Below are 13,253 nucleotides of genomic sequence, written 5' to 3' on the forward strand. Positions count from 1 at the left end.
CTTCAAGACTTTGTAAAATTTATTGTTTTGAGAATTACAGAAAAAATTATAGAGAAAAAACTGATTTTAAGGAGGGGTGTTCCACAAAAAACTCTATTTTGTCGTGTTCAACGTACAGATAGGACACCGCAGTATTCAGCAATTGTTTTTCTTTTAAAATTTTCCACAACTTTGCTGAAGGAAGCAATCCGGTATATTGAAAATTAGAAAAAATATTTTTTTATCTAACTGTTAGCTGGATTGATCAAAAAACCAAAAACGCCAAAAGTAAGGCCTTGTTCTATGAAACAATTTTGCTGAAGACATTGAGTACATAAAATCAATTTTTCACAGTCAAATCTAGAACGATCACGATTTTTTGAATTTAGACCACTGTGCACTGTGGGATTTTTAAATAAATCTCTCCGCCAATTGTAAATGTCTTGAAATATAATACTTGGAGTGTGTAGAAACTATTTTGGAAGTTGTTTCATAAAATTATGACTGAAAAACGTGCTTTACATTGAGTATTTCGTCGTTTTAATATCACTTTTTTGTACTTTACGACCTTTAAAAGGGTATTACTCAAAAATGTACCGTACGATGATTTTGAAATTTTGACCAGAGATTCTGGACGTCATAATAAATCGAATAGCGTACTCAGATTCGTTGGTGCATTTTTTTCATAATAACGGTCTGTGGGAGCACCGTGTATTCCTTGTGATGAAGTAAACAATGAAATGCTGATATAACATTCAAAGCAAGACGGCTCACGTGTTGTCAAAATGAGTCAACTTTTCATTGAATGCATTTACTAGTGCCCACTAACGCACAGAGACTGCATTTCACTGAAGTGCTTCACTGCATCAGCCGCTATCGATGCTGAGATCCGCTGCAACTAGTTCGCTATCCATAGTCATGCCACAGTTGTGGCCGCTATACGCTGCCATTGGTATCCACTGTCCCTGCATCAGCTGCCCAGCTGCTATCATTGCTGGAATCCGCTGCAACTAGTGCGCTATCCATTGCTACGCCACAGCTGTGGCCGCTTTCCGTCATCGCTGGTATCCACTGCACTGCTAGTGCTGCTGCTAAGGGAGGACGACTGCTGTTGTCGCTGTCTAGAACTATTATGAGCGGCTTCGGCTGAAACAGGCTCCTATATAGGCCAAATAGCATGTTTTAAATTGCAAGGTATATGATTCTGTCGACCGTGCTTGGGAAGCAATCATATAACGACCAATCATAGTTTGGATTTATCGTTTTGACAAGGCTTGACTATTTTCAATAGTACAATAGTGTGAATAATAAAATTACAAGTAACTTCTTTTGGGAACAATCTTAGAAGATTTTCCAATCTATTGCTGCAAGAACGAAGGAAATCCATCGAATACTAGCCGATTTATTAGCATCTGAAATTGGACATATTTTTAACTTTTTTCGGTTTTAGATTTTCATTTCACATCCCTATGTAGCCGAACTTCTTGAGAGAAGTATTCTACTTCAAAACATACCGCCAACATTGAACGAAATCAGCTAGGAATATCATTTTTCACGAGAAATTGGCCAAATATTCTTGTCTCACGGCGGTTGAGTACCCAGTTACATCAAACCTGGAAAAATTTCAGTCGAACTAGCAGTCCTCCATAACCTGCGGGAAAATTTTCATTTCACAAACTTCGTATTGTTTCTGAGTGCTTGTTATTTTATTCTTATTTCAAATTATTTATCTTTTACAAGAAACATTTTTTCGTTTTAAATTTTTTTAATTTTTCTATTAAAATAATTTTTGGTCATATTTAATCTTGTTGGCAAATCGTACAAACTCATTTAAACAATTTTCGTTGAACAATCGCAATATTTTTAAAATTGTTTGTTGTTCAGTTTGTTGTAAATTGTGTTAAAAGATTTTTTCGTTTAACCCTCTAGTGCACTAGTTATTTTTCAGACAGACCACGGTAAAATATAAATCTTTATTAAAATTTTTTAAGTGTTTATCGAAGCTTTTAAGAGGTTAAACTGTAGCGTGTCTAAAGGCGGTACTGGACACCAGAGGGTTAATTCTTTTAGTGGAAATTAAAATAATTTCGCTGTTACATGCCAAGCAGGGAAGTAGTAGGGAAGTAAAATTTTTTTGCTGAAAGTTCAGGTGAGGAGGATCTAAAAGTTTTCGCCTTTTTGTAAATTTTCAAGGTCTGAATTACCGTAAATTATTGAACGAGTGCGAGATGTGATTATTAACCGAAGTTAGTAGATACTCCTTGTTGAAAATGCATTTAGCAGCTTTCAGTTAAGGAAGGTGCTATGAATCAATTTACAAATTTGCTTATTATATGCTTATCATTTCCGTAGCTTCCGGAATTTTATTATTTCCGTAGCTTCCGGAAATTGCAAAAAAAAATTTTTTTTTATTGTTTTATAAGCATATCGATACCATATTTTCCACACAGGCGAAAAAACTAACAACTCTCAACGTCCCTTGAATTTCAACTATAAAGAACTCAAATTCCTTGTTTTCGGAAATAGCTTGGCAGTTAAGGAAATACCCTATTCTGGAGGATGGAAAAATAAAAAATTTCCATAATTTTTTTTTCGGATAATTAGAGTAAAGTGATGTGTTCGGGTTTTTTGGCAATTGATTGTGATATATTTGGAGATATACTTTGCCTGTCTTGGATACAAATATAGTGAGTATTACACTGTTGGCAGCGTTTTTCTCGAAACCCTGTTTTGCAACTGGTGGTACGTTTTTCTCAGCATCTATCGAACCTATTTCGCTGAAATTTATTTTTTGGCTTGTAAAAATGGATTAACTAACTTGTTCCATAGCCGTTTTTGAAAATTCCAAAATCTGCCAAAATGGCGGTCAATTTAGAAAACAAAAATGTTTTTTTTCATGAAAAATCACTATTTAAGAAATTAGAAAACATTGGAAAATTCAAGTATCGAAAAACGGCTATCTTTTTTACATACTGAAAAAAAAAATCAGCCAAATCGGTTCAGTAGATGCTGAGAAAAGCGTACCACCAGTTGAAAAAACATGGTTCCGTAAAAACGCTGTCAACAGCGTAATATTCATTTCAATACAGTGCACGATATGCAAAATACATCTTCAAATACAGGGTGTTTCAGTGTATAACTAAGATTTGGCAGATGTTGAAATGAGCTTACCTATGCAATTTTTAACCTTGGCTATGTGTAAACAAAACCACGAAATCTTCTTTGAAACATTGTGCATTAAGTGTCATAATGAAGTCAAGTCCATTACGCAGATTCTGTTGAAAGAATTTATCGATGGACGCCATCGCACAATTTTACTCGCCGATGAGAAAATTTTTACTGTGTAGCAATTTCATAACCATCGAAATGACCGTCAGCTTTTGCCTAAGGGCTCTTCTAAGCGTATAAACGTAGCTCGATCACATCATCCAGTTTCGGTGATGGTTTAGGCGGGAATTACGGCTACCGGTAAAAACCCCTTGATATTCATTGAAAAGGGTGTAAAAATTAATCAATTTGTCCACCAAAAGCTTTTAACCGACACAGTGGTACCTTGAGCACGTGTGCATTTCGGTAAAACTAAATAGACATTACAACAAGATTGGGCTCCATCCAATCATGGAGCAAAAAAAAAACACTGGAGGTCTGTAGCAGACTTTTTCCGAGATATTTAACTAAATGAATGGCTTTCAAACTCTCCTGATTTAAATCCAATGGTCTATTCCGTTTGGTCTATTCTTAAATTCAGAACCTTACTAAACCACATAAATCATTGGATCATTTCAAAGCTAGTCTAACCAAATCCTGGGATGCCATATCTGTGGAAGAACTATCGTCCATCGTCGATAATTTCCCTAAGCGATTAAAGGCGTGCGTTGATGCTAAGGGTGGACATTTCGAGTCCGTGATTCTATACCTTCACTGGTTAACTGGAAAGAGAATTCTATTTCCCCATTCATTCGCTATGTTTGCCAAATCCATCGTACCAATAATTCATTCTAAAATGCTTAATTTGTGGGTAAAGCAATTTATATTATTTTCTTATTTTTGTAAGAAAGCAGTCCTTTGTTTCTTACTTAGTACCCAAACATCCCTCCAGTTGGGATCGAGATACGATGCTGGTCTAGCAAGCTAGTCGTCGTTTGTTCAAGTCCCGGCTCGGAAAAAGACTTTTAGTGCTAAATCTGTGTCAAATAAACAGAACAAAATAGGCCACTTTGGCTCTAGTTTTGGAGGAGATATAGAATGGTAGTACCCAGTCAAGCTCAGGATGTACTATCATCTGTTGTTCATTTGACGGTTCTGGCACTGCTTCAATTGGTTAAACTAAAAATTTAATGTTCTAGGTGAGAATGTTTCTAGTTTAATTGCTTTTCTCGCCTTCTCTCCGGGCCCTCTCTGGATTAGTTCGAAGCTCTGTTCTGTCCTGTTGAATAACATATATCATCGTCAATTACACAGTTAGAAAAAAGTGCCAAAATTCATGTCGAATCGCATATAAAGAATTGCCTTCATTATTTATGATAGAAAATTTCATAACATTTCACCCCAATTTAAATGAAATTGTACATAATTTTCAAACAAATACGTGGTTTACGTCAGAAGCAATTGAAATTTGAATGAGAAAATAATGCACGTGACGTGTAGTATTCAGAAATTTTTACTGTGTAGGAAAAACTCTCCCCGATTCAATATTAATTTTCGTCTTAACCACAAAAAGTTTCTTTTACAAAACCGGCCGGATTTTTGTGAACCACTCCAGGTTATTATAATTGGCAATAATTGTTGATGAATAAATAAATAAATTTGTTTATATAACTACTGAAACGGTTTATTTAACGGGTTTATCGGCTAAATTAGTCCGTGTATACTAGCAAAAACGATTTGTTTTTTCTCATTCCAACAGTTTCGGTGAAATAAAGTCACCGAAACTGTCGGAATAAGAAAAAACAAATCGTTTTTGCTAGTATACACGGACTGATTAAGCCGATAAACCCGTTAAATAAATAAATAAATAAATAATATTGGTAGGAGGAATAAGGTTCAGAGCAGAAAGGAGAGGACGACCCAAGCTTGGATAATAACACTGGTCAACATAGGTTTTGCCCTAGAGCTTGACTGTGTTAGCCAGCTCGGAAGAGCGTGAAGCTCTTCGAGATCGATGAACCAGTTGATCGAGCAGTAAAAACGGTCAGTGAAACATCGCGAGCCAAGGCAATGGGAACCACGCGTGGTGGGTGGTTTGAGGGTCCAGAAATGACGAAAGGAAACAACCGCGTATAACCTGAGGAGAAACTACCTACGGATTGGTTGGAAGAACTCATTTGCCCTATCTATAAGAAGGAACACAGACCTGATTATATCAACTATCGAGGTATAGCCCTATCCCACAGATAAAGGCCGTTGCAGGAAGCCTTTATTAGTACCAGCGCGATTTTCAAGCGTTACGATCTACAACGGACAAGATGTTTAGCTTGAGACAGTTTCTCTTTTGAGATCACAACTTGCAGACACATCAGCTGTTAATAGACTTCAAGGCGGCGTACGATTCAGTTAAACGCAACGAGTTGTTGCTGATTATGCTTGAACGATGTTTTCCAACAACCTGATTAAGCTGATACGAGCGACTCTTGACAGTTTCACATCGAGCATCACGACAACGGACGATATTTCGTATGCGTTTGTGACGTTGGATGATCTACAGCAAGTGGGCTGGCTCTTGAACATGCTGTTCAACATAGCCTTGGAAGGTGCAACACGAAGGGTAGGTGTGCAGAGAAGCGACAGCATCATCAAGAAGGCTCACAAGCTTCTAGGCTTTGCGGACAACATCGACATCATCGGTGTCGATGTCGTCCGCAAAGGCTAGAGTTGTGGGGGAGACCTTTTCGGCTCTCAAAGGAGGTGCTGGGAGAGCTGAACTCACCATTAATACTACCAAATCGAAGTACATGGTGACTGTCAGAGAACGTGGTAGTTCACGGGCGTTGGTGATGAACGGTTTGTTTATCTAGGTAAGCACTCGTAACATGTGATAACGAGGTGATCCATGACGTGAAGAGACGGATTGCGGCAACGAACAATACTTATTACACATTGTATTGCCATCTTAGGTCCCGCAGCCTACAGATCCGCACGAAATTACGAAATTAACGATATACAGGACATTGATCCCTCTGGTGGCGCTTTACGGACACGAATCGTGGACGTGGAAGAAGGCCGATCGGCGAGCGTTTGTCGCATATATGGCGGATGAGCGATCGGCAAGGATAACATTTAGCAGAGACTCGGATAAAGGCCAATGACTTAGAGGTAGACTCCACACGATTTTCAGATTTTCCCTTCATTAAAAGAATGTCAAGTTTTACATTTTTTGTCGATCTTCAGACCAAATTTTTCTGTCTATTCTGTTTACGAAAATGCCGATATTTTAATGTATTCAGCAGCCGCCTTGAATTTCAAAATGACGTGGAATATACGGTTTCGAATTTTCGTCTCCAAAACATCAATACTTGAGATTTATAACATTTTCTTCAGCTTTATACTGCTTTTCAGAAACTTGATCTTCCTATCATTTTGGATTCCCTCTTATTGTGCCATGTCAAATGCATGTTGTTTGAACAAAAATACCCCCTTTATTTTCTTTAGAAATTACTTCTACCCCTTCCAATCCGTTTATGACTACTAGAGTGGTACTTTTTGTTTATTTGGCCCAAAAAACGAGGGGTGCCTCAAAACGCTCAAATTTGTGATTTTTGACCCTTGAAGCTGAGAGGGAATACAAGAAATTGGGAAAATTGACTTTTTTTCGATGCCAAATGTCTTAAAAATTCATGAAACGTCGAGATCTGGTGTTATCGTGAAAAAATTTGTGTGGAAATTTTTTTTTCTGGGACTTCTGGTAACCGAAGGCTTAATATCAAATATTTTAGAACTGGCTTCTAAAATCACTCACAACTCGTTCCAAACCAGATGTAAATTATTTCAATGTTGATTAGGTATCTCAAACTCGATTTCCATTAGGATGGTTCATTGGTTGTTTAATTTGTAGTGGTTTAGTAGGAAAAATGCTCAGATTTATTTGCCTATTCGACATATTATACTTGATGTACCACAAAGATGGACCAACTACTTTCCGTAAGGGTGGAGGCAACTACGAAAACCATGAAATTTTATGATATTCAAAAGAAAAGAGAAACATAACCTCTTAACCCTCCGTTACACGCACTACTATATTTTGTACAAAACTCTTTGTAATTTCCGATTTAAAAACATTGCTAGTCATGGTTCGAATAACACAATGTCAATGACATAGGTTTTCTACTATGATTGCTTTTTCCTATTCAATAACAATAAATTCCATTTTAATTGTTTTTGGAACCACCATCAATTTTGAGATACCTAGTGAACATTAAAAAAATTAGATCTGGCTTGGAACGAGTTGTGAAAATGACCAGAAACCAGTTTTAGAATATTTCATATCTAGCAGTCATTTGGCATTGAAAAAAAGTTTCGATTTTCCCAATTTCACATACTCCCCCCTTAGTAGATTTTCGAGGGTCGAAAAATCACAACTTTGAGCGCTTTGAGGTACCCTTGGATCATGCCCGATTAAGCTGAAAATTTTCACAGATGGTTTTTCTGGGCCAATTAACTAAAATGGGCCCAGAAAAACCGACATTGTAGGTGTATTTTATACCTACAATGTCGGTTTTTCTGGGCCAATTAACAAAACATACCTACAATAATCGTTAAAAATCTGTCCACGTGGTTTGTGGATGGCCCCTAAGTGAAAACTATCAAACGAGTGAAAATGCGCAAACAAATCAAAGCAATCTCAAGCGATAATATTTCGCTGCGTATTCGCTTGTAATTATCAAAAGCGAAAAAAGATCGTTACCGACTGCTGAGAAATTATCACCTGAACGATTTTCTCCATGCTTGATCCCAAGTATAAAAAATCCATCTACCGCTTTGAGTTCTTCGTCATCCATGATCACCGTCCGTGAGAGGCGAAAGTTGGTTTTTCTCGAATCTCTCCCTTTCATATTTTCAGATTTCGACGCATAGATTTCTAGGCCAATTCTTCTAGCCTCTGTTTATAGCCTGGCGTAGATTGCCTCCGTCTGCGAGGCCCATGCGTTGACATCCTTTGCTGAAAATCGTAACCCTCGTTTCCCGAGTTGATCGGTAGTAGCGTGTACTTCCGTGAAGCCCGCTTAGTGCCACCCTTTGAATCCTATGGCTTAAGGTGATAGACGGTGGAGGAAATTCTGGGAGAGAACATTGTAGGCGGTGTTGATCAACCGTACTCCTTCCATTCATTCCTCTGGTAGTCTTTCTCTCAGATTTCCCAGATCTTGGGAACTACCCTGTGAAGTGCCGTTGCTTGTGCCCCTTTACCGTGTTTAAAAAGCTCTGCTGTAGCCTGCCCTTGTCTGCGACTGCGGTTCTTTAGTGACCAAATTTCCTGTTTGATCTCCAGAATATCGGGGACTAGGACACTGCTTTCAAAGGTAAAGCATCAAAAGTAGGCACTCCAAGGTTAAGTTACTCGCCGCCTCCTTCCGTTACTCCGCTATCGAGGTATTAATCGCGCTCGCTTGTGTTCAGGTTTCCTTCCACGTCCATGCACATATCTGTACTCGGTGTGGTCTTTACGGGATTGAGCCATCTTCTCAACAAACTTGTGCGTGTCATGACCCCGAAATAGCTGCTTCAGTTCTGCACTGATTTGAATAGACTTAAGAATCGTGAGTACCCTTTGTTTAGTATTCAATTAGGTTTTTACGTTATTTTAAGTTCAAACGTTATTGACACAAATTGAAAACAGTAAATTCCCTTACTAATCGAGCTTAAAAAGTGGTTAAAACTGTTATTGAACCGAATCATCAGCTGATCAAGTTTATGGCTGATTCAAAAGCAAAATAAACCTTTTTGGATTAGGTTTTGAGGGTTTTTTGGCTAGAAAAAAATTAGGGTATTTTATTGAAGCATTTTTTTTAGAGTATTTTAATTCATGTGCATTTGAATTCAATTTGATTTCCAATTCCAGTTGTATTCTCTGCATTAACACTTTTGCCTGCACAAATTGCATATATTCCACGGTTTCGTGCTTCATTAGAATGGATTCTAATTATACCTATGAAACGTAGTCAAAGGTAAAAATTGTACTTCAGTTATTAGTGAAGTTTTTTTTTTCAAATACTAATCTGCTGGGAAAACGCCACCTGTGTACGCGTTGTCCAGCAAAAAGGTCATCACATCGAATTCCGCAACTGCTTAACTAATGTAGGCAACGTGTTACCAAACGAATCCATACAGTATCAATTCGTGATATGTACATTAACTTCACTGAAACTTAAACCACCATAACCTAACCTAATCGGCCTTATTAATAGTTCTAGTCAAACACAAGCCCACTTGCGTGAGAAAAAAAATGTGTTGGTGTAAAAGTGACTGGAAAACTACACTGATACATAATTTTCATCGACAGCTGGGAAAACTGTAGCTAGCTAGCTAGCAGAGATAGACAGCGAAGTCGAAAGTGCAACAAAATCAAGACGCGTTGGTCAACGACGGTGCACAAGCGGAACGCGCGACACACGACGAGTCTGACTTGCGGGGATTGCGGATTGAGGAGAGGTTGTGCCTACATCAACGAAACAGAGAAAAAAAAACGCATGCATATTATACTGCTGTTGAATTTTGACTTTTTTTGTGAATAGCCCTCATTGCTATACATTATGAAAATGCATTACCTCTCCGGTGATGATAATTGAAACCAGAAACAAACAAAAATTTGCAACTATATTAATATTAATAATGATAGTGAAATTTTCGTATTCCGTTCTTTTCGACTGGGATGCATAATATTAGGTTCTGGCAAAAGGCACTTGCAGTGCAGTGACTACAAGTGAACAACAATCGCACGAGTGCAATGCTCTCCTCTGTCCGCGGGCTGTTGTTGTATATTGAGTGATACAATGAGGGAAAGCACATCAGCAAAATATTATGGAAATTTAATCTGCTTTTTGTATCGAATTCAAGCGGTTTGACATATCGTGCATGATTGAATCTGTGCGTAACTGTAAGATGCGCAGCTTCCGTGCAATGTGTGAGATGCCATACCTTCTTGCATCATGATCTGATTTTTTCATTGTGTTTTAGCGGAGTCTCAACATTTGTCATTTCACTTCTTTTGTGCCTCAAATATACGCTCATTGATGGATCGAAATTAGTTTTATTGGAAATTTATGGTCTTGCCTGATGGGGTAAAGTTGCAACAAAGTAACAAATTTTCCCGTTGACCTGGTGGCCTTTAGAAGGTGTGGCTAAAGTGCCAAAATTAGCTCAAGTACATTTGCTGGCGACGTGCGACACACCCGTGTGACACCGTCCACGTACCCACAAGGAAGGAGGAACACGAACGACAAGTCATACACAGTAGACTTGAACTAACAAGCACCAGTGCAAGGAAAAGTTATTTTACGAAAGATTAACCCAGATTGTTTTTGCGCAGACGATTAGTCCGAGGGAAAAATTGTACAGCCCGAGAAGCTTCGCTGTTACGTTTCGTTTGAAATTATTGTGTGTTTGTATGAGCCATATAAAATCTGCGAAATAAATCGACATTTTTGTCTAACCACCATATGATAGCACTCACATGGCGATGCGTTTGAAGAGACTTTGACTAGCAGCGAAATCACCCCGAATCTGCTTGCTTGCTGCTTGCAATGCAATGTGCCCTGGTGGTGGCGAACTGTTTACTTCATGCCATATTTTTGTTTGTTTTTCCATCAATTTTCACTCCAAAAGTCGAATCTCTCAAAGTGCTTTGCAACACGATGTAGTTCCTCTTCCTCACCTCCGATGCTTAACATAACCCAAAGCGTGAGTAGCGCATTCCAGTTTTTTTTCTCTTCGTATTTAAGGCATGTTGCAGAGCAAAACGAATCAAGCATGTGCTACTGACAGTAGGTGTAAAGTGATTAGATGATTAATTTATTGTTTGTTATGCACGCGCTTGATTGAAATATATCTTGTTTGAAGAATTGAGAACGTTTATCTCTTCACCTAAACAGATTTCCGACCGATTCCGTGTGGTTGCTTGACTGAAGGATTACGAAGTTGGGATTCATGCACTGTTTGGAACGGTTCTGAAAGATTTGGTGCTCGCTAAAAATAATAACCATGCGAGTAGGAGATCACCAACGGTGCAAGCGGATACAAAAGACCGGAAAAGGTGCTTAGCGCTGTTTGATGAATTCCAATTCAGATAGCTAAGCCAGTAGGTAATAGGGTACTAAGAGGAGGAAAATTTTTCCGAAACTCTACTTACTCTGGCCGATATGCACTCGTTTCATCCACGGATAGATTTGCGGTGGTGGTCCTCCTTTTTTCGAACCACTGCCGCCTCCCTGGGAACTTCCTCCCTCTGTGCCGCTGTCGTCGTCACTCGCATCGGAGTCATCGGCATCCGGACTGCCCAGAGGTAAATTCACTTGATTCACTGGATTTCGATTGCTGATATTGCCACTGTTGTTGTTTGTGTTGCTAGAACAAATTGATGATGGCGTTTTGATTGTTCGCGACACATTCTCTACCACTGAGCTCGGGGATAATTTTGGCGATACATCCGGCCGATTGCTTCCACCTCCCCCACCGCTGCTAGTGTTGGCTGCCGTGCTTAGGTCTTGTGGACTGGTGGTGCTGTTATTATTGCTAGTGTTATTACCTACGTTCGAACCTGCACTGCCACCTTCGCTAGCATATTTACAGCTCTGAGAACTGAGAGCGGATTGTTGCTGCTGCTGCTGCTGTTGCTGGTTCAGAAGAAATTTTTGAGGTTGTAGCTGTGTATAGTCAACCATTTCACTCGACTGATGTCCTCCACTGCTCGAGCCGCTGTTTACGTTTCCAGTCCCCGCCGCTGCCAGCGGGTTGTACGACTGCGGATTGGAGTAGTGCGCCTGGTGTGGCGTGCCCGGGTACAGATTGGGGGTGTAAGCCGAGGGTGGAAAATAGCCATCACTTTGGCCGGCACCGGAACCGCCCGTTTGGGCATTGTTCGGATTCTGGGTATTGTTCGGGTAGCACGAGGCGAGCGAGTTCACGAACTGGTAGGAAGACATCACAAAATTGTTGGCATCCATTTTCGAGGGGCAGAGCTTAACACCATTCACCTGGAAGTAGATTGTGGGATCGAAAGGTTAGCATAATTCAGTTTCTTTCGGTTTTTTTTGCGAGCTTGAGCTTGGTCAAAGACCATGGAAAATCACACAGAGAGGTTGGGGTGTTAAAGAGTTTACTACGTGGTCTCTATTTTTATCTAACTCTTACTTTTCATCATTATTATCAAATACCTTTCCATCAAGTCAATAATTAATATTTTTATTACTGAGCAACAATGCGAACAAGTTCGGTTTATCGTACCTGCTCTTGACTTAGTAGGAACGGTTACGAGTTTGCTCAGGAAAAATACTGTTAATACTTAGGTATTTAAAAATTGAATGAATTATTCTTGAAAACAAAACGAACAAAATAATATAGCTTTAAAATCATAAATTCGATCTAAACAACCTCATAGACCAAGTTGTGGATATTTGGATGTAGTTTTGAGTAGATCTTTACCAAAGAAAGGTACTCAGTAGTTTTAAATTAAATATGATGAAGTCGAAATGATGCTCTAGAGTACCAAATCATTCTCAGTGACCCAGGAGGTGATCTCACATTTTAACAGGGGCCTGTTCGGCTATAAATTCTGCAAATCACAGTCTGGGGTAGTAATCATAACCATGTAGAAACGCTAATTATTCTTTTTGTTATTATTTAGAAATTACATTAAAAAATAATTAAACATAAATATAAACTTAGATTTCAAATTTATAGCGTTTGCGGTAAAAAAATGAACAAAATAGATGATTTTTCATGGGTTTACCTTTACACGCACTGACAAAACTACGCATGCAGCCTCAATCATAGTAACCCATGAAACAGCAGATAAAAAATGACAGCTCTATCAGTCGAACTCTAACCGTGATGGCGAAAACAGTGAGCTACTCCGTTCAGAAGTATGCGCGTTCAAACAACGGTACCCCATTGCGTCGAAAAAGGACATTATGCGGCAGTTCTTGGACACCGGATACGCCCGTTCCGGCATCTACAATATCTTGGCACTATTGGACAACAATCAGAGCATTGAAAGAAAGTCCGGTTCCGGACGGCTGAAGATCCTGAGCAGCAAGAAGCTCCAAAGGATGCTCATAAGGAAG

General features: G+C 39.0%; 1 protein-coding gene across 2 annotated transcripts in view; it reads right to left on the reverse strand.

Annotated features, from left to right (window-relative positions):
- LOC129725813 (homeotic protein Sex combs reduced) overlaps positions 1-13,253 on the reverse strand; it is a 219,558-nt gene that overhangs the window by 21,465 nt on the left and 184,840 nt on the right. For both annotated transcript variants that reach the window (XM_055682195.1, XM_055682101.1), the window contains one exon: positions 11,321-12,164. In XM_055682195.1, coding sequence (XP_055538170.1) covers positions 11,321-12,134 — 814 coding nt within the window. In that variant the 5' untranslated portion in view covers positions 12,135-12,164. The remainder of the gene's footprint in view (positions 1-11,320; positions 12,165-13,253) is intronic.

This window comes from Wyeomyia smithii, chromosome 1, assembly GCF_029784165.1.
Source record: "Wyeomyia smithii strain HCP4-BCI-WySm-NY-G18 chromosome 1, ASM2978416v1, whole genome shotgun sequence".
NCBI classification, from domain to species: Eukaryota; Metazoa; Arthropoda; class Insecta; order Diptera; family Culicidae; genus Wyeomyia; species Wyeomyia smithii.